The 20,662-nt window shown below is 38.8% G+C and overlaps 1 protein-coding gene across 2 annotated transcripts; it reads right to left on the reverse strand.

Moving 5' to 3' along the window:
- Positions 1–178: 178 nt before the first annotated feature.
- pns (DENN domain containing pinstripe) lies at positions 179–9,462 on the reverse strand. 2 transcript variants are annotated; one of them, XM_090166098.1, is made up of 24 exons: positions 9,229–9,462; positions 8,898–9,007; positions 8,666–8,836; positions 8,084–8,597; positions 7,826–8,010; positions 6,531–6,879; positions 6,081–6,469; positions 5,843–5,924; positions 5,539–5,777; positions 5,361–5,483; positions 4,497–4,649; positions 4,341–4,437; positions 3,619–3,717; positions 3,359–3,494; positions 3,171–3,299; positions 2,978–3,099; positions 2,755–2,900; positions 2,575–2,693; positions 2,410–2,507; positions 2,294–2,356; positions 2,149–2,231; positions 1,962–2,085; positions 1,654–1,840; positions 179–1,588 (listed from the first exon to the last, which is right to left on the reverse strand). In XM_090166098.1, the coding sequence occupies exons 1-24, from the start codon at positions 9,338–9,340 to the stop codon at positions 1,408–1,410; spliced, it is 4,011 nt and encodes a 1,336-aa protein (XP_090022224.1). In that variant the 5' UTR covers positions 9,341–9,462; the 3' UTR covers positions 179–1,407. The 2 variants fall into 2 exon arrangements, with proteins under 2 accessions (XP_090022224.1, XP_090022225.1); XM_090166099.1 differs by lacking the exon at positions 3,619–3,717.
- Positions 9,463–20,662: the final 11,200 nt, after the last annotated feature.

Genomic DNA, 20,662 nt, shown 5'->3' on the forward strand with positions numbered 1-20,662 from the left:
GACATTAAAAGATATGCCAAGAAATATTTGTATTTTAAAATTTAAATGTAAATGTTATAAATAAAAATTAATAGAAATTATGCAATTTGTTTATTTGCTTTGTATGACTGTACATTATTAATGAATAAATTGTTTTATATGAAAAACATACATACTTTACAGTTTCATAGTTTTTAACCTCATGACAGTCTGGCACTCATAATATATATTTATACTATACCACAATTTCTTTTTAAAACGTTACTTAATAAATAAATAAGTAGATAGGCCTGTCATGTGACTTCCATTATGTACAAAATTTCTTTTGCCTAAATCAAGGCCTGTAAATGGGTAGCTGCAAACACTAATTACATTTAAATTCTTTGAACAGTCTTCAGTTAAAATATGATAAAATCATGTAGGAGATTGTTCAAGTTTTCTTATAAAAAGTACCATTGAGATTGAAAAATTTACCAAAATAAAGGTGGAAAATATACATTATGCTAATATATCACCAAGATCACAATTTTTAAATAAATCAAATATTGAAAAGTCAATGTTTAGCAGCACGACTAGCTAAGACTTATGAAGAGCCTTATTCCTATACTAAGCATTAGGCCAAAGCTTATTTTACACTATTTAAATTTAAAGCAAAGGCTTTATTTCATATACAAAGGCTTAGCAATGTCTTAAACTTTAATTCAATTGACTGTATTTTGAAAAGACGATTTTGCGCGTAACACTACCACTACAGCCTTATTTACTAACTTTTTTACCATTACATGTAGAGGTAATTCACGGGCAAAATGAATTTTAAAAGCCGTCAATTTCTAATAAATAGCTAAAATAAAGCTTAGCGTAATATGTTCAAAGAAAAGCTCCATTTTACCAGGCTAAAAGAAGGCTTAATTTGACGTTACAAAGGTTAAGAAGTCATACAACAAACCGAAGCATAAGCAAAGGCTTATTTTAAGAAATATAAAACCCTGGAGACTAAAGATGACTTATCACTGATATATATATATATATATATATATAAATACGAAGCCGAGTATTATGTAAAAAGCTACATTGACTCAAGGCATCACTAGTTTGAGACCAATTCCCCAACGAAAGCAAAATTTTAACATTCTCAGAAGCCATTTACATAAAATATTTGGCAAATGGATGTATGGAAGCATTGAGAATTAAGTATAATCTATTATCGCTGCACACCTCATTCATAACTAGAAAACATTCAAGTGATTAAAAAACGGCTTCCTATGATATTATTATTTATCTAGAATCTGGCAGTTTATCAAACAAGCTACCAGTGTGACCCTAAATTATCACCAATACTAGCAGATCATTCTCAAATTGGTCTAAAATTTTGTTACATTATTGGGCAATGGTTTAAAATGAGTGGGGGTAGGAATGAAACTGTACTTATTACTCGATTCCTTTGGTCAATGACGCTTCCAAAACTATGTTGAACTCTGCCAGGCTTTCCATGATTTGAACAAGGAATGTGACCAGATTAGGATCCCGAAGGAAAGAGCGGTCCTCGTACATATCAGCCGTTATTGGAGTAGAAGCAATGTGAAGGAGCATTCGATGTAATAAATGATCCCTGCGGAGATTCAAAATTGGTTATCTTATATTCATAAAATTTATATTTACAAGTAATATTCATACCTGACTGCAAAGCAAATGAAGAGTTGAAATTTACCATCTTTCCCCATTGATACCGAAGCCTTGTCTATCTTATTAACAAGGCTGCAGTACGATTTCATAACTACTATATGTTCAAGGGGCGACACATCACCTCTGTTTGCCAACATGTCTTCCTTCAAAATATTGTCAAAAGCCAACGCTACTTTGACTGAAATTATAAATAAGAGAAATAGTGGTAAGAGTGGCAAAGGCCAGACTTAAGAGGGTAAGTGTAAAAATAGGAGTACGCAGTGCCAAGTTTTAAGGGTTGATATTAATATAATTCTCACCAAAGAAATCCCATAAATAAACTTGTCTGAAAAAGCTACGGTGTTTGAAACCGTACAAAAATACTTGTTCCAAACAGTAAACAAGCCCCATTTCACCACACAAAAGAATTGTTAGACTCCCTCTCTATAAAAACGTTAAATAAGTATTTAAAAACAATCTAAATGCCCTTTACAAAATAAAACCTACCTCTTTTTCAGGCTTGTAGTAATGTTTCACTATAGTATTGACTGCATCTCCTAAAATTTGTTGAATTTCAGGTACGGAGAGTTCTGCAATGAACAAAATAATAAACCAACAAGTACAGATTGCTACTACAAAAATCTATCCATACTTGGTCTCCGTGGCATGCTAGGAGATCGACAACGAGGCGGGGTGCGACACGATTCCATGAAAACTGTAAAATAATATAAATCACTAAAAACCACCAAAACAATAGAAATTAAGTACCTTCATTATCTACATCAACTGGAACTCGTTCAGCAAAAAGCAGACGTTCTGTACTTCCATCATCAACGCCTTTACCTAGCCACCGACCACATGGAAACCTAAATTAACACCAAAATTAAGTAAGAATTTGCCAAAAACAAAGAATTATAACTATTTAGAATTCACTTGTAAGTATGATTGGTAATTTCATTTCTGACTACCACATGCTCAACCATCCATTTGGATAGGATACCGGTATTATCATGTCCTATTCTTAGGGTTGTTAGTATTCCCAAATTTTTATGCTGAAAATCAAATGATAAGAATGTGAAAAATGTATCGTGACAAGAGGAGAGAGGTATTTACTTGGAAGACAAGTTCTAACTGTTGTTTCGGTATGCTTATGTTCCCAGATTCTCCCAGAGTTCCAGCGACCGAGACCCAAGCATTTGCGGAGGTAGTTGAGGCACTGAGTTTACGGCTTGGAAAAATGATTATGCGATATGGTACAACTGAAACAAGACCAAAGTTAATTACCTAAATTAACTAATAAAATGGATTCCAAGATTAAAGAAGAAAAAATACAAACTTGTGCTAGTGAAAGTATTTGTAAAACAAAAATAGTCTACGGCGTTCAATGTAAGAAGATGATACAAAAACTGTTCTTTCTCGTCATCACATCGGACAAATGCGTATCTTCGGTATAAGCTTCTGCAGGTTTAAATAAAAATTAACTGTAGAATGCTGTGATATAGCAAACAAAATGTAAAATAATAGCATACCGAAGTAGTTCTTGATTTGACAAAAGTTTTTTCAAATGCTTGGACAATAGCTTCTTCTCTAGGGCCAAACGAACCCATGCTCTGGCATAGCCCACATCAGTCTTGATGTCAGTAATAGCTTGCACATTTCTAAATGACATGTAAATTTATATCCAGCCTACATATCACTAAGAATTTCTCTGTCTTACTTCACATCGTAAATGAGGGAAGAAGACATGGGTTTCAAAGCTGGCATTTCTGGTGTTCGAGCTTTTTTCTTCTCTCTAGTTTCTTGTCGGCTTCGGCTTGTACTTGACTCAGATTCCAGTGCGAATGATGACAAATCTAAGGTTTAAAGTAAGTTACGCAACAACCACTTTTAAGAACTTGACGAAAGTAAAAGAAGGAGAAGCTAAACATGCTTAATGTGAAAAACAGCGGAAAAGGAGGGGGCGCAATTTAAACTTACCAAAGTTTGAAATTTGATTAACTAGCGTGCTGAAAGCACCGGTTTTTATGGACAGAATTAATTCGGGAAGGCCAAAAGTATGTGTAGTCATGGGACGGACTGAAATTAACAAAATATTTGGCCCAAAAAAACAAAAATAAAGCAACCAGAAATGAAAACAAAAATTCTAATAAACATCTAACGGCGCATTGAGAAATTAGGCGTAACGCATGCAGCCAAGGAAACTTAAATTCAAAGATTTTCAGATGATTGGTACACCTACAATCAATTCGTTTCCTTAGAACACACCAAGCGAGAGCTCCGTTTTTAACAATAATTGCGGCAATGAGACAAAATAGACAGATTTTGTTAGTGAAAGTTAGTTCAGATGATAAGTTAAAGCGACCTTGAAGACAACTCAGCCAAGCTTTGATCAGGCGACATGAAATATAGGCCTACTTCATTGGTATGCTTATATTTAATCGAATTTTAAAATTTTGGGGTTAATTATGTTAATGATTAGTATGATATTGAGGATTTTTAAAAAAGTAATTTTAATTTGAAGCCTTGGCCAAAAGAAATATTAAATTTTACAGTCAAAGTTTTTAGAAAATTACTAGTATGATGCCTAATAGGCCAACTAAAAACATTAGGATTAGCTAAATAATACCCAAATTTTGGCAGGGCTTCAAAATCAAATCATTATCCCATTATTTTTAAGATCTAAGAAAAATCTTTCATACCAGGCGTTAAAAAATTGGGATCAATGGGTTTCCCAGTGGTTTTACATTCTTCAACTTCAATGAAGCTGAGCAAATGCGACCACAATGCTGATTTGCCCTATTGAAAATTGAAAATGTCATAACACTGTCCATAAATAATAAAACTACATCAGTTACTTGTTTCTTTTGTAGTCCATGCCGCCATACTCTTTCTAAAAGATCACATAAGCCGGCAATCAGGGTGTTTTCTTCCAGACCAGTTATACTAACAGCACCGTGTCCGAGTTCAACAGCTTCCTGACCCATTTTTTCCACAAGCATACGTTTTGTCTGAAAATAATTGCACTTTATCAAATTAAATATTGATCATCCCTGGTCTGTCAAACGGCTAAGCCCTGGTCTGTCAAACGGCTAAGCCCTGGTCTGTCAAACGGCTAAGCCCTGGTCTGTCAAACGGCTAAGCCCTGGTCTGTCAAACGGCTAAGCCCTGGTGTGTCAAACGGCTAAGCCCTGGTGTGTCAAACGGCTAAGCCCTGGTGTGTCAAACGGCTAAGCCCTGGTCTGTCAAACGGCTAAGCCCTGGTCTGTCAAACGGCTAAGCCCTGGTCTGTCAAACGGCTAAGCCCTGGTCTGTCAAACGGCTAAGCCCTGGTCTGTCAAACGGCTAAGCCCTGGTCTGTCAAACGGCTAAGCCCTGGTGTGTCAAACGGCTAAGCCCTGGTGTGTCAAACGGCTAAGCCCTGGTCTGTCAAACGGCTAAGCCCTGGTCTGTCAAACGGCTAAGCCCTGGTCTGTCAAACGGCTAAGCCTTGGTCTGTCAAACGGCTAAGCCTTGGTCTGTCAAACGGCTAAGCCTTGGTCTGTCAAACGGCTAAGCCCTGGTCTGTCAAACGGCTAAGCCCTGGTCTGTCAAACGGCTAAGCCCTGGTCTGTCAAACGGCTAAGCCCTGGTCTGTCAAACGGCTAAGCCCTGGTCTGTCAAACGGCTAAGCCCTGGTCTGTCAAACGGCTAAGCCCTGGTCTGTCAAAATTAAAGCATACCCTAGATGTACATTCTTTAAGTAGTGCTTCTACAAAACGCCAGTTGGTTTGAGCAATTATAGCTGGACTAATATCCGATAATTTAGGATGCTTTAGTTTATTCCTTGCTTCCTGCATGTATTTCTGTAAAAAAATAAATTTTCAGTTGTATTTCTCAGATTATTCTTAAAAATCGTACTTCTCTCTGATCACTGCTTAATTTCAAATGTTCGTTTTGCTGTGATTGACGGTCTTTCCTCCTGAATTGAGCATTCGCTCTCTTCTTCGATTTATTATGAACTGGTTCCCTATTTAATGATACAATGTCTAATAATGGGAAAACGTTCTTTCTAATGTGACGAGCTGGTAAATTCGGGATTTCTTTAGGTGGTGGAGCTATTATGTCTGCTTTCGTAAGTCGCTCTTCTATTAAATGTTCTATTAAAATAGAAAATGTTTCACAGTATTTCTTAATGTTAGGTTAATTTTAAAAGCTGACGTACCCATGTTACTTAATGTGGTACATGGTTCATACATATAAGAAGCTGTTCTCGCCATACATTCCCTAATTCGGCCATCAAATATCTAGAAAGATTTTGAGAATTAGATGGAAATGAACACTAATTTTGAATTTTATCTGGCCTGCCTTGACCATGGTCTCATATTAAAAAAAATTAGCAAATAAGACCACTCTTTCAAGCCTTGGTTTCAAGACAGACAAGATCACTTTATTTAACATACTTTCAGGTACGGATCAGGATCAGACCAATGACTGATAATTTTTTTATCAATGAGAGAGGCAAACATTTGAGATTCAATAAAACGTGACAGAAAGGGTAAATGGGGTTCGGGTTGATCAGACAAAAAGGTAGTTTTATCAAAGTTCTGCATTGTTTCCCTCATTGTTATCCATTGTTCCATGTCCTTTTGACTCGGTGGTATCACAAAATGTTCGTAAGAGTTGAACATGTGCACAAAACGATTAAGAAATATCTCCCTTATAACATTGTTAAGTTTCAAATCTTCCAAATATAACTGAACACTATTGGGTTTCTTTCCCGGTCGAATATTACCCTCAGCTTCAAGCCTGGCCCGAGGTCTTTCTAAATCTTCCAGACTATTTATTACGCCTAGAAAATACAAAATTAATTATGTCAAGCGTATAATGTGCAGATTTAATGTGAAACTAACCAGTTCTCTTAGCAATGGCTGTTATCCTTTGCATTGCCTCACTTTGCAAAAGAATTTGACTATGTGTACTGGCTAAGCTACTATAAGAGCTTCTAGCACTGCTTTCTGTACTGCTAACCCCAGAGTCTCCACTATCAAAACTCCAAGAGTGTTTTCTCGTGTGATGTCGCTGCCGCCTTGATCCTCTCTCATTTAAATTACGATCAAGGCCCTTCTGATTAAGTGGAACTCCATATTTTTCGAGAGAATTTGATATTTCCGCAATGAGTTCATTGCGAAATGGAAGTTTTGGAATGTCTTCTGGAACCTCAATTTCTTGATTGTCAATGCTCACAAAACAAATATCAGCCTGAAAAATATAAACACTTTATTTGTTAAAACCGTTCTCAAATTTGAACTAAGCCTCGTCTTGTCAAAATGATTAAACTAATAGCATTTTCCATTGGGTTGCTCCGAGCTATCTCGAATCGCCCCAAAAAACGAAACGTATTCCATTGGGGGAAAAGGAGCAGCTCCAAGACTAATTTAAGTTTTCCATGGACACTGTTGCTTCATCGCGGATTGATCCGAGCTGCCTCATCTCTCAGGACGGAGATAAATTTTCAGATAGCTCAGATCACCAATGGAATACGAACTTCATACACTTTTGCTTGACTTTCGGAAGATAGCAGACTATACGCCACTCTCTTAAAAATTTAGATTGGTCCGCCAAGCACTTCCGATCTAGAGCAATGACGTAGGAGACAAAATCGGGTCGCTTTCAAAGTGGTTGCAATGGAAAACGCTATAAGCCTCAGCCAGTCAAAAATTATTTTTAATAATAGCGTTTTCCAATGGGGACCTCCGAGCACTGCTAGAGTGCTCCAGAAAAAAAATCATATTCCATTGTGTCAAAAAGGGCAACTCCGAAAGGCAGGCACGTCTTCCATTGACCGTGTTGCCCCCTCCCGGAGTGCTTAGAGCTGCCAGAGATCGAGAAACAGAGGCACAGAAAAAGTGCACTTAATATGAGTTTTAAAAATGGCAGCTAATGAAATGAGAGCTGCGTAAAGAGAAGCGCACCAAAAAGTGTGCTCCTTATATGTTTTGTATTCCATTGGGAGGCCCGACGTAGGATCCTCCAAGCGCGAATGATGATGTAAGAAGCAAAATCAGAGGATGCTCCGAGCAACCCCAATAAGTTTGATCTGTCAAAATATTTATTTTATGTTTGGGTTTACCAAGTCTTTGTATAGGTAGATTTAAATCCTTAGTTATTTAAAAACTGTCTTATTTGGGTCTAAATAATAAATTACCTCTCCAGGTACTGAGAACTGAGTTTTCTCAGCTGCACTTGTATGCAGTCCCATAATATACGGAACAGGAGCATCTAAAAAGTGGTGCAAGGATGAAGGTAAAATTGGTACATAAACGTGTTGCCACACAAATGGAAACAAAAGCACCGTGACACACTCAGCCACAACAATCAGTTTATGGTAATCTAAAAACAAAAATAAAAAGAAAGAACATTAATAAACTCCATTATTAACGCTTCTAAAAACTGTCGAATTTACCTTCGGAACATATTAAAATTTGATTCTCCATAAGCACACATGTAAAAAGCTGAACGACATTCTCAACGCCCAAAATGGAGAATAATTCTTGAAATGAGTATTCGAAAAGGGGTAATTCGCTGACACCGGGTCTTTGGCACAGAAATTCTTGCCGCACACACTCAAATTTTACACTTCTGCCAATCGGAGGTAATGGTACTTCGTAAAGCATGTTATAAACATAGCTTTCGAGCTGTAACGGCATTCTATCACCCAACAAATAAACTTCGTAGAGATTCTTCAGGAACTTATAACACGCAACTACTGTAGGCAGTGGAGTTATTAGGCAAATACATTTCGTAACAAATAAAATGTCTTTGTTGATATCGTAGAGGGAACCAGTCCCACCATTTCTCGTTTGGGCTTGCCGATTACACAATTTAAATGAACGGGGAAGTGACCTAGAGCCTACATTATCACTTAAGACATGCATAGGGTGAACTTTAGCACTACTCAGTTCTGTTAAATGCATTGCCTGGAAAATAATTAAATTGATGGTTTTAAGTCAGGTTCCATCCTGCAGGCTTAAGACATTTTACGTACCTGTAATGTCTGCATCGCTGCACAAATCTGATCATCCACAACTTCTTCGTAGAAAGTAAACGCATGGCCGTAAGTACGTGAGCCATCTTCTCGTGTGATGATAAATGAATGATGATTTGTTTCTCTTGAGTGTTTTTGGGTGCAGAATAGAAGACCCCGTGGCATGCACAGCTAATAAAATTCATTCACCAATTTATTAAAACAATAAGAACCTAGAATAGACAATATTTACCATTCCAATGGCACTTTCGTCGTAAGGATTCCATGGCACATTTTCAGGATAATGAGCTAGTACTTTCCAACGATATGGTCTGTCCAAGGGTGTAGCGGTAAGGCTATCACCTATTTAAAGGATATAAACAATTAAGAAAAACATATTACAAAAAGATTAATATTCTGGTGAGTGTCCAGAAAACAATAATATTGGGAGCATCTATGCAGAAAGTAACAAAATATCATAAACAGGAACCAGGAACTGTGAACTTTACTGTCTTTCGAATGGCCTTGCCTTTATAAATTATTGACTTTTAAATTTAGGGCCTTGGTCAAGGACGCTCTCTTACCTGAAAGCTGATCGGGTTCTAATCCTGATTTGTAATCTAAGCCACATATAACGAAATAGTCTGCAAATCTTTTCTCCGTAGGTGGCTGGCCAGGTGAACTCATAGTTCTCATCTAAAATTTAGCTTCCTACCAATTTTTCTAATTAAAATATAAAGTTGCTTTTTCATTTCCTGGCTTTTTCATTATAACCTCCTTCCTTTTTCGTCCGCCATCCGACCTTCTACATTTCGATTTTTTTCCCGGGCTGCCAACTTTTAAATGGTAGGAACGCACAAATACTGAAGGCTGCGTTCAGTTAAGCGGACCGGAGCTATAATGGAGCTATACGGAAGCTACCGAAAAGTACTGTAAGTCTTTGAACGACTTTTTTAACTTTCGGTTCAAAGAGTTCGTTCCGTGCCCGGTACGCACCGAAGAGACCGAAGTAAAAAGGAGGTTCGTTCGGTATTTATCCGGTACGTTCTCGGTTCGGTTTCCCAACGAAAAGAGCGGTAGGGCCTGGCAAATCAGCTGTATTGGAGAAAGTCGAATATCGAATCGAATTTAGAAAAAAAGATGAATAAAATATTTAACAAATTCGACCAGATATTAATTTGTATACGAATCGTATATTCGAACAATGAATAAATTTCCATCGAATCGAATATCGAGCCCAATCGACTAATATGGAATCGAATCGATTATTTTCCTACCTAAACCCCGAAGCCGCAAAATTGTGACCGGCGGCGACGATCCGGTGAGTTTCCATAGGTGGCGGCGGCGCGTTCGGTGTGCGCCGTTTTTTTTTGTCGGCGGAGGAGTGGCGCGGTGCACGTTTTTATTGTTGGACGTTTTAGCAATCCCTTTTCTAGGTCCTGATCCAATCGTGTGATTACGAAACACGAAGTCACAGACGTGATAAAGAAATAACTACATTTTTGTTAAAGCTGCAAAGATACTGATATCATCGGAAAATCTGGTAGCCCTGTTAAAAAATATTATAATCCGTCGGCGGCGCGCAGAGAAAACATCGACGGCGGCGTCGGGGTCTATAGAGTAATGGTACTCCGTAGCTTTGACCAATGACCATGGTCGCCATTTTGGTCGCGATTTTTTATCTATAGGAAAAATCATGGGTGACGTGCCGTGACGTCATACTGCCGTTATTTATTTTTGTTTTTTTAAATTTTTGGCGCCACCTTAGGCCTAAGTCATCAAGCGACTTTTGAAGCCATTATTCAGGTGGCCGGGTTAGAATGCGTAGGAGGGTGGTGGCCAGCGCTGCATGCCACGAGATCGAGCCAACAGCTCCCTACACTAACTATTACCGTTAACCTCGACAAGTTTTTATGGAAGGGGAAACCGAAGAACTCGGGGGAAAACCCCTTAAACCAGTGGGGGAGAACTTGCAAACTCAACGCAGAAGGAGCTGTTCCGAGTTTTCACCCAGTGCCACAAGCTGGGATCGAACCGCCAACCCACTATTCCTAAGATACGTTCGAAACGATTCGAATCACCGAACTAATTTCGATTTGGGCTCTGCGAATCTTTCGTTTGCTATTCGATTCGTAATGTGTTTCATCTTACTTCGAATATAGAATCCAATATGTATGTTTCGAAATTCTCAAACCTCGAATATCAAATTCGAAAAATTCGTACGAAGCGAATGCTGGATTCGAAAGCCCATATTATAATTATCGAATCGAATCGTCACTTTTGGTCGTTTCCTTTTACAGTAGGCAACGTTGGGAATTTCAATGGTTATGAAACTAATAAATGTCAAGACAAGTGATAAACAAAGATAAAGATATTTTAATAGTTCAAGATGAGCTTTGAATTAGAAAACGACAAATACTATTACAGTTTAATACCACAATCAAAATAATATATTCAAATTAATCATATTCAGATTTCGCAACAACTGTTGTTACGATTTGAACCGGTTTTAATCGGTTTAATCTAAACAAGTTGGCAAGCCAAAATATACCTCTCCTCGGAAGAATTGTCCCTAGTGGTATTAATTTCTCGAGATAACCCTTAAAGATATATCTCCGAAATTTAGAGTATTTGTTAAAAATGTTATCCCAGTTCTATCCCGCCCGGTATAAAATTTTAATTATAATTAATGTAATTGAGACGAAATGACCAATTTTAATTTATTCAGAATATCATAAGTTAAGTAGTTACAACAGTGAGTTAGACGTACTATAACAATGCACAATTGAATTAAACCCTTTTTACAGTACAAGTTTATCAGTTGAATATAATACAAAGCAAATTTTAATGAAAGAAATATCTACAGAGGGTATTATAACGACCGTTCGCTTTTTGGTTTATAATTTTAACGGAATCGGGCTGATTTTAATTAAACGATAGTTTATCGAAATTTTGTTAAAAGAATATTCCCTAAGGCCGCGCGATAAATTTACGATAATAATTTCCCGTCGCCGTTATATCGAAAATTTATTTGATTCGGGATTGCCAGAACTGTAATGTTGTGGGCGAGTGATTAGAAAATAAAATGGCAACCAGAATTATGCAAAATTATAAATGTTTATTTTTATTCAGAACAGTCTATGGAACGTTCTAGATTTAACTTTCATCAATAACCCAACAATATATATCACGTCTACGTAATTGTACAGAACTGGTACTCAAGTGTCTAAGACTAGATTTGTTTTAGTTCATCGTGATTGAAAAATAAACCAAAACATACTTACACTTAAGTAAATATCATAAATTATACTGAGTAATTTTAACTAAATTCAAACTACCTTACTATAAACTCTTGTCTTAATTAACAGCTGAGCGCTGAGAGCTACTAATTACTTCCAATCTACTTAATTAGCCTCACAGGTTGAGTTGATAATTTCAAGGGTATAATTAGGTTATTCCAATTCAAAAAATAAAAACAATCAATTTTATCTTACAGCTGACTTGGGTTAGTTCACAATTACTTTAACACTTTCAGTCTTAAACACGCACTGTTCATACACTTAAGTCCATTCACTCACGTTCCAAACGCGAAACACAATTTAACTCTTTTCTTGACCGAAGACCGAACATACTAATTAAAACCGCAGTTACCTCATAACTTTTGACCGACACCAGGACCCCGTCCTGTAGTAGTTCGTCTGACAGCCAAGAACTAAGAAAGACTAAAGCTGGTTTCACACTCGACGGAAAATATGCCGGAAAGACGATAATAAACGCCGAGCTGAAAATTGATTCCCATTCGATATACCGCTAACGTTCAACTTTACGCTGCTAATTTTCCGTCGAGTGTGAAACCAGCTTAAATCTTAAAACGGCTTTATATACGTTTATTTGGCGTTTTTTAGACCCGTCAAGATTTGACTAAAGTTCGAAAAATTGAAGAGATTATATTTTTTACCCGGTTTGATTGATAGTTCTCCACACGGTGGCGCTATATTATTACTTTGATATAATTTCCGCGGGAGTTTTGAATAATTATCATTCAATAAACAATATATACAGTTATTGTATTAATCCGTTTAGTTCATAATCATAATTGTTCCTTTACTTGAATATTTTCCCTAAGGAAGTCAATGGCTCGGCGGTGAACTATCCGCATTGTGACTATGCGACCCGAGTTCAATTCCTGATCGCGATCAAATTTTGCATTAAAATACTAAAATATTTAATTAAATATAAGATTAATATAATCTATAAATATTTAATTAAATATAAGATTAATATAATCTATAAATATTTAATTAAATATAAGATTAATATAATCTATAAATATTTAATTAAATATAAGATTAATGTCATTTATAAATATTTAATTAAATGTAAGATTAATATAATTTATAAATATTTAATTAAATATAAGATTAATTTAATTTATAAATATTTAAAATGATGTAGAATAAATTATAGTACCTAACGTTATAACTTTGTAAAGGACATTCGCCAAAGTTGTTTTTTAGAAAAACACCATAAATTAACAAGCGTTGGTGGCTGAGTGGTTAGAGTACATTGAAATAATGGAAACTTTTCACCTGTAAACAGAACGTCGCGTATGGAATGCCATCCAGATCAAAGTTACTTTTTTCCACACATTTTGCAATAAAAATAAAAAATATAGATATTTTTTATATTTCAATGCAAAAATTATTATTTTTAACGCCTATCATTTCAAAATTAAAAAATAAAAATATTTTGGGGTGAGAAAAAATATTTTGGGGTGAGAAAAATATTTTGCGTTGAGAAAAATGTTTTGTGTTGAGAAAAAATATTTTGTGTTGAAAAAAAAATATTTTGGGTTAAAAAAAAATTTGTGTTGAAAAAAATATTTTGTGTTGAGAAAAAATATTTTGTGTTGAAAAAAAATATTTTGTGTTGAGAAAAAATATTTTTGTTGAAAAAAAATTGGTGAAAAAAATATTTTGTGTTGAGAACAAATATTTTGTGTTTAGAAAATATTTGAATTGGACAATACTCGGTACGATATGGCTAGGTACTGTTCTTTAGGTCGCAGTGTAGACGGCCCAGCTTGATTAGCAAGAATGGGGTCGGGGAGGCTCCGCGCGCCCCCAGCACGAGAGCGCAGTGAACGTGCGGCGCCATAAGGCGCCAATACTTGGCGTACGATACCGTTTTGATAAGGTTACTTATGGATATCTTAGCTTTCACGCGTAGTATAGGTTAGGTGAAAATCACTAGCAATTATATCATTGGAATTTAGAAAAAAATCACAAAAAAAGAAAATATTTTTTCTCAACGAAAATATTTTTTTCTCAACGGAAATATTTTTTTGGCCAAATTTTCCAGAAAAGTTTCCTGAAAATTTTTCGCAAATCGGAAAAATAAAAATTTTAAACATAAATTACCTTTTAAGGGTTTTAAATGTTTTTAACTTTTTATCGATATAAAATGTCTAATATCAGTAAACATACTACAAAACATTAATAGCGTAACATTGTTAATCAGTGTAAACTAGTCTAGAGGTTTAGTCAGAACCGTAACCAGGATTGGATTTCAGGGTGGGCACGCAATGGAAACAAATAAAAAAAAATTGTTCAGGGTGGGCACGGCCCGACCGCCCCCCCCCCCCCCCCCTGGTTACGGCCCTGGGTTTAGTTTTACTTTCAGATTCGAAAAAATGAGGCGAAAATACCGCTTTATTTCAATTTGCAAACAATATATTAGACTAATAATGGAATTAAAACTTTTTTTTATTTTTTTCGGAAAATTACGGAAAAATTTCCGGAAATAGGCCTCGGTCATTTTACGGAAAATTTTCCGAGCGGGAAATTTTCTGACTTACAACACTAAACTGTACTATAACGTGTAGGAGTTCAGCACACGCTCAGTTGTTATATTGACTTCAAAATAATAATCCGCTAGGGGCGCTCACGTCATACACATCTTTTGCTCATAGGTTAACACAGAAACGTCAACGAATGAGATGGCCGCTGTAGCGCGAGATATCAAAGTTGGCCGTGCTTAAAGCGGGAAAACTCACGAGAAAAACTCTCGCGCGTCGCTACCCTAATTCGACGAAAACTCGTCATTAAGCCTAGTCATGGTTATTATATTATTAGTTTACCTGATTATCTCTTTTATAACCATACAATACCTGAAATTAGGTATCACTGCACTTCTTTCGCGAAGAACATTATAATTACTTCAAAATATTAAGTACGATAACAAATTGAGGTTTTTAAATCCATTGTTTTATAAGCCTTTTTTGCGCGGGAGGATCGCCTATTTGTTACCATGACGACGCATTCTTTTCGCGTCAAACCTCGAGCCAATGAATTTGAAATGTCGCGTTACGTCTTACACTTGAAGTAGTTAAGCCCCGCCTTTTTCTCGACGCGCTTTCGTATCACCGTCCCAATGGAACCTTTGACATTCCAAGTGTATACCTCTATAGTTTCCTGATTTTAATAATAAATTGATAAATCTTAGTCACTACAAAGGTTTAAATGTGGAAAACGCATTACGTTTCAACAAAAGTAAATATTGAGATAAAGTCTAATAGTGCCTTCAGATTTTACCTTCCACCATGCTTGACATCCTTTTTAAAGAGCTATCGATCACGTGTTTTTTTCCACCAATAGAAAAGCACTTTATTCCACATATTTTCCCGCGAAAAGTAGTGCATTCCGGGGAATTTTGGGATACATTGTTTCGGTCCTCGCCATAGATATAGGAAACGTATATAAAGGTCTAGATAAAATATTTCAAAGGGAGTGAATACGGAGGTGACAGCTAGCAGAAACGCGTAATTTCTGCAGGCTATCCTTATAAGACGCTATCTATCGGTAAGAAAGCTCGTGCTATCGTCGCGAGAGCCTTTGTCTCCTGCTTAAAAATTATACTAAAAGTCACCAACAGATGGTGTCTAAAGACTACGGCCTCCGGAAAGGTCAAGCACTTAGTACTAAAATGCTAAGAGAGCTCGCGCTCTTGGTCACGTGCCTTCCTCGGTGTCTGCTAGGTGTCAATTCCGTATTTTATGTTAGGCTTAGACGCCCCGAAATTTATCTAGACCTTTATATACATTTCTTATATCTATGGTCCTCGCTTTCGAAGTTTCGAATGATCGAATTGTCCGCTTCTGTTACAGAAACGCTAGCCAGACAACAACTTTTAGATTTTTGTGACGTAGCGTTGATTAAAAGAACTCAACGGTTTTTCTCCGTTGATAGTTGTTGAACGCAGCCCTAGTATTTTACTTCGCGCTCGGTTTTGTTTGGACCTCGTTTAAAGATTTTAATTAAGTGATTAGTTTAATACTCTGAATAAAAATGCCACGTAAGCAACCTTTGCCGCCGATTGCAGTTTTTAACGCCCCGAAAGTTCAATCTACACAGTGTAATTTTTATTTGAGGGATGAATTTTAAATGAGAGCAAACGCTTCAGTCAGTAAACAAACCCAAACCGAGATTTTAAGTGTTATGTTTCCATCCTCTATTGTATTTTAAGCATAGTTTATCTAGTATTTGCTAAAGACTTCCATCCATCAACAACGACTCGCAAATAGCTTTATGGGTTACATCCAGTTCGAAAAAATTATCCATAATTCTTCAACAATGCTTCAATACTTAACCCTTGGCTAGTAATTTTTTATGAAACCAATTAATAAAAGAAGCCGTCCACCCGGAACATTGCCAAAATTGTCGAAGCTAAATTTTCTGACGGGGATATCACCGGAGCGGTTCGTGTTGTCTGCTCGGATGACAGCTTTGCCCCTAACGACGCTGCTACCCTCGAAACCCTTCAAAGTAAGCACCCCTCCGGGGCTGGCCATGACCACTTTTCCTACGAGTCAGAATTTTATTGGTGCTCTCTGCCGCATTTGATCGTCACCGAATTGGACGTTCGAAAAGCGTTGTCATCCTTTCCATCCGGATCTGCTGGGGGCTTTGATTCTTGGACTCCTCAGCACCTGAAAGACTTCACTGGGCCCGGTTCTGGGGATTCCGAGGATATCCTATTGAAATCTCTGACTTATCTCTGTAACATGATGCTAGGTGGGCTGATCCCTCCGGAAATCTGCCCAGTGCTTTATGGCGCTTCCCTATGCGCCCTCAAGAAGAAGGACGGGGGTATTCGGCCTATCGCGGTCGGCTATACCCTCCGGCGTCTGGTGGTAAAGTTGGGCTGCTCACATATCGCCCACACCCTCGGGCCTGTTCTCCGTCCCAAGCAATTGGTGTTCGGTACCCCTGGCGGAGCTGAAGCTGCGGCGCATGCTGCTCGCCGCTATTTCAACCATCCCCATACCGAAGCGAAAGTTTTCTTAAAGTAGACTTCCTCAACGCCTTTAATATGTTTCGCCAGGATCGCCTCCTGGAATGTGTCCACAAAGAACTCCCTGATCTCTATTTGTTTTTGCGACAAAACTACAAGAACCCTTCCCATCTTAGTTACGGAGAATCACTTCTATCGTCCGAACGCAGTGTCCAGCAAGGTTACCCTTTGGGCCCTGCCTTTTCTGCCTCATTGCCCAAAAAGTGGCATCCCGCGTGAAATCCGAGTTTAACGTTTGGTACCTGGATGATTCTTCGCTCGGCGACGGTCCAGACACAGTTCTTAGTGACCTGCTTCTTCTGAAAGAAATTTCCGAAGACATTGGTCTCCAACTGAACACCTCTAAATGCGAACTGTTAGTCCTTAACCCCAGCGAATTCGACGAAGCATACTTCCACGCTCTTTTCTCCACGGCTGCTCCCGGTATACAAATTATCGATCGCAGCAACTACTTCCTTCTTGGTGCTCCTATTTCGGTCGAAGATTTCTCCGCCTGCCTCTCTAGCAAGAGCGAGAAATTAAACCTACACCAAATAACGGCCCATCAGGGATTTTTCCTCCTGAAAAACTGTTTGGCCATCCCAAAGCTTTCGTATATCCTCCGTAGTGCCCCAATCTGGCGGGACGAAGATGGCCTTAACGTCTTCGATAATACCCTCCGTCTGGCGCTCCAAGAGGTTACCAATACTTTAATGGAAGAGGCCCCTTGGGTACAGTCTTCCTTTCCAGTTTCTAAGGGTGGCCTTCTAATTCGCCATGCCTCGAAACTATCCCTTCCGGTTTTTCTCTCCTCCGTATCTAGTGTCTCTGACTTGGTGCGCGTGATCCTTCCTGACTTTATTACCGATTCTCCTGACCCCGTTTTGCCTGACGCCTTAAATCAATGGGAGTTTCTTTCGGAGGGGAGCGTTCCATCCACCGACCATTGGAATCATCAACCAGCTTGGGAGGGTCCGCTCGTGGACCAATCAATCGCCTTCTTGACTGAACCCGCCTCCGATGACCGCGATAAGGCAAAGCTGCTCTCGGTGAGCGCTAAAGAGTCCGGTTGTTGGTTGAACGCTCTCCCATCGCCGTGCTTAGGTACCCTCTTACATGACGACTCTTTTAGGATAGTCGTCGGCCTTCGGCTAGGTGCTAAAATTGGTGTTCCGCACTCGTGCAGCTGCGGAAGCCATGTTGACTCTTTCGGCTCTCATGGTTTGAGCTGTAAGAAACGTGCGGGTCGGCTTTCACGCCACGGCGCTGTTAACGACATCCTTAAACGCACCCTAGTATCTTCTAGCGTGCCATCCATCCTCGAGCCTCCCGGGATGATGTCTCTGGTCCCTTGGTCAGGTGGAGAATCCCTGGTGTGGGATTTCACCGGCACTGACCCTCTGGCCCTTAATGGGTCAGAGTGTGCAATAACTGGTGGCTTTACCGGGGAGTCGGGGTCCGGCTCTTGTAACCCATAAGGGCGGTGGCGCACTGGGAGATGTTAGCTCTGATCAAATGGTCCTATCTCCACCTCCGACTTCGGTCAGGTTTGGGCTGGATACTGAACTTCGGTTCAGGCTAACGGAGAGGGTCCAGGCAAACTGTCCACCTCGGCGTATTGGGTAGCCTGCTGTGGGGCGGCGGGCCTCCATATGCGGGCACGGCGGTCCTGTTTCCCGGCCTTTTGGGGCCCACCGGGATCTCCGGTGCCAGCTGTGCCGGGTTACTTGGGCTGCTGTGTGCTCGTCGTTCCCCTTTAGGAGCTCTCTCCAAAGGGCTTGGCTCTCTACCTCCCTAGGTGGAGTGTCGGCTGGAGTTGCTACAGCATCCACTCTTACTCCCACTGCTGTGTGCGAAGTGGGGATTGGTCCACCCGTTGCTGCACCTTCTGCTGGGTTGAGTGGCTTGCGTCCAAGGTGCGACCATCAGTAGTGGGGTACTGCTACCCATGCTGGTTTTGTCACCTGTCCGGGCTTAGGGACGCTGGCGTAGGGCACTATGATGATAGGCCTCCGGTGGTATGGTCTCTGTTACTAGGTACACCGGGCTATAATTTCTGACACACTGCACTGACCCTCTAGGCCCTCAACGGGTTAAAGTGTGCAATAACTGGTGGCTTTACCGGGGAGTCGGGGTCCAGCTCTTGTAACCCATAAGGGCGGTGTCGCATTTGGAGATGTTAGCTCTGATCAAATGGTCCTATCTCCACCTCCGACTTCGGTCAGGTTTGGGCTGGATACTGAGCTTCGGCTCAGGCTAACGGAGAGGGTCCGTGCACACTGGCCGCCTCGGCGGATTGGGTAGCCTGCTGTGGGGCGGCGGGCCTCCGTATGAGGGCACGGCAGTATTATATTCCGCGCGTTCTATAGCAAACAAATCTTTCGCGTCTTCAGCAGCGCGCGCTTTTATGTTGTTTTACTGTCTCACCGATTTCTCACTAGGTGTCGCGGTGGACGCGCGCTTTTCAATTTCCCGAAAGTTCTTTATTTTATTAAAAATTAACCACTTAATATTTTTTATGCGGTTTTCGCCATAAATTTTAGTTTTTAACGGGCTATAGGGCTATCTAACTGGTTAAAGCTTGACCGTTCCCCTTTAATAAACGTACTATAATAACCCAAGATAAATTTGGTCAAAACTGAGCGTTTTCTCTACTACCCTGTACATTTAAAACGATATCTCAATCACCCTGTCGCTTACCATAAATAACCCACTAAACATTAACCTAGGAATATAATACTGCGTAGGACGCGTGCGTTTGTCGTAATCTTGGAAAATGGCCGTCATTGTATTCCTTTTATAAGAATTATATTTCATTGTTAATATATGCTATATACGTTATTCAAAGTGCAAAATTAATGTTATCATTTATAAGTTTTAAATAAAAATGTACAACGCCATTTTAAAAAAATGGTTATCTTCCGATTTCGATTTTAATGATTTTATATTTCTCGAATGAATAATTTTACTAAATTCAATTTGAAGTCCAGTACTACTTTAATCCATGTAGTATGCTTCCGCGTCCAACGAAAAAGTTGCCCTCTAGCCTGCGAAGGTGCTTGTTGCACTTTTAGGTCTTAGCTGGATATTTCTCTTGTAGAAAAATCTTATTTACTTTTGGTATGTGTTATAAATATTTATTTTACTTTTTGGTGTTTCATTTAATGTTGTAATGTTTATTCAAATAAATACACATGTTTTATCATAATCTCATATTTTCACATGAAATGTTTAGATCTCAGTACGGCAAAGCAAGTTCTTGTTCTCGCTATTGCCATCTGGTTTTTTTAAGTTAATTAAAAAGATCAATCATAGAGGTCGCTAGCTCCTCTAACAAATTATAAAAGTCTCAAATTGGCGTTATTGCTAGCGGCTTTGGCTATTGTTATTTCCCTCAAGCGGCATTTTTTAAGTGGACTCGAAGTGGACCAATTACTTGATAACGATATTGTAACATCGTTGCCACAATAGAAATTTTATAAGGTACACTGATTCCGTATAATTGAAAAATATGTTAAGGTGCCGTTGCAGACGATCAACAAGTTTAAACCAATCAGGACTCTAAGAGTGGTTCCGGAAACAACAATTTATTTTTATTTTTCATTTTTGTTCGCGATTACCAGCGTCAATTTTCCAGAGCTTAGAAAGATCGAAAAGATAAATTTGGCGTTAAAGTAAAGTACGGGA

Source organism: Leiobunum rupestre, chromosome 2, assembly GCF_980474605.1.
Source record: "Leiobunum rupestre chromosome 2, qqLeiRupe1.1.hap1, whole genome shotgun sequence".
NCBI lineage: Eukaryota > Metazoa > Arthropoda > Arachnida > Opiliones > Sclerosomatidae > Leiobunum > Leiobunum rupestre.

Excerpts from the sequence above, each read along its gene's own strand:
- pns (XM_090166098.1), bottom strand. The coding sequence starts at position 9,340 with ATGAGAACTATGAGTTCACCTGGCCAGCCACCTACGGAGAAAAGATTT. Across the intron at positions 8,598-8,665 it reads CAGCGATGCAGACATTACAG|GCAATGCATTTAACAGAACT; the intron begins GTACGTAAAATG and ends ATTATTTTCCAG. Across the intron at positions 6,880-7,825 it reads AGTTCTCAGTACCTGGAGAG|GCTGATATTTGTTTTGTGAG; the intron begins GTAATTTATTAT and ends TATATTTTTCAG.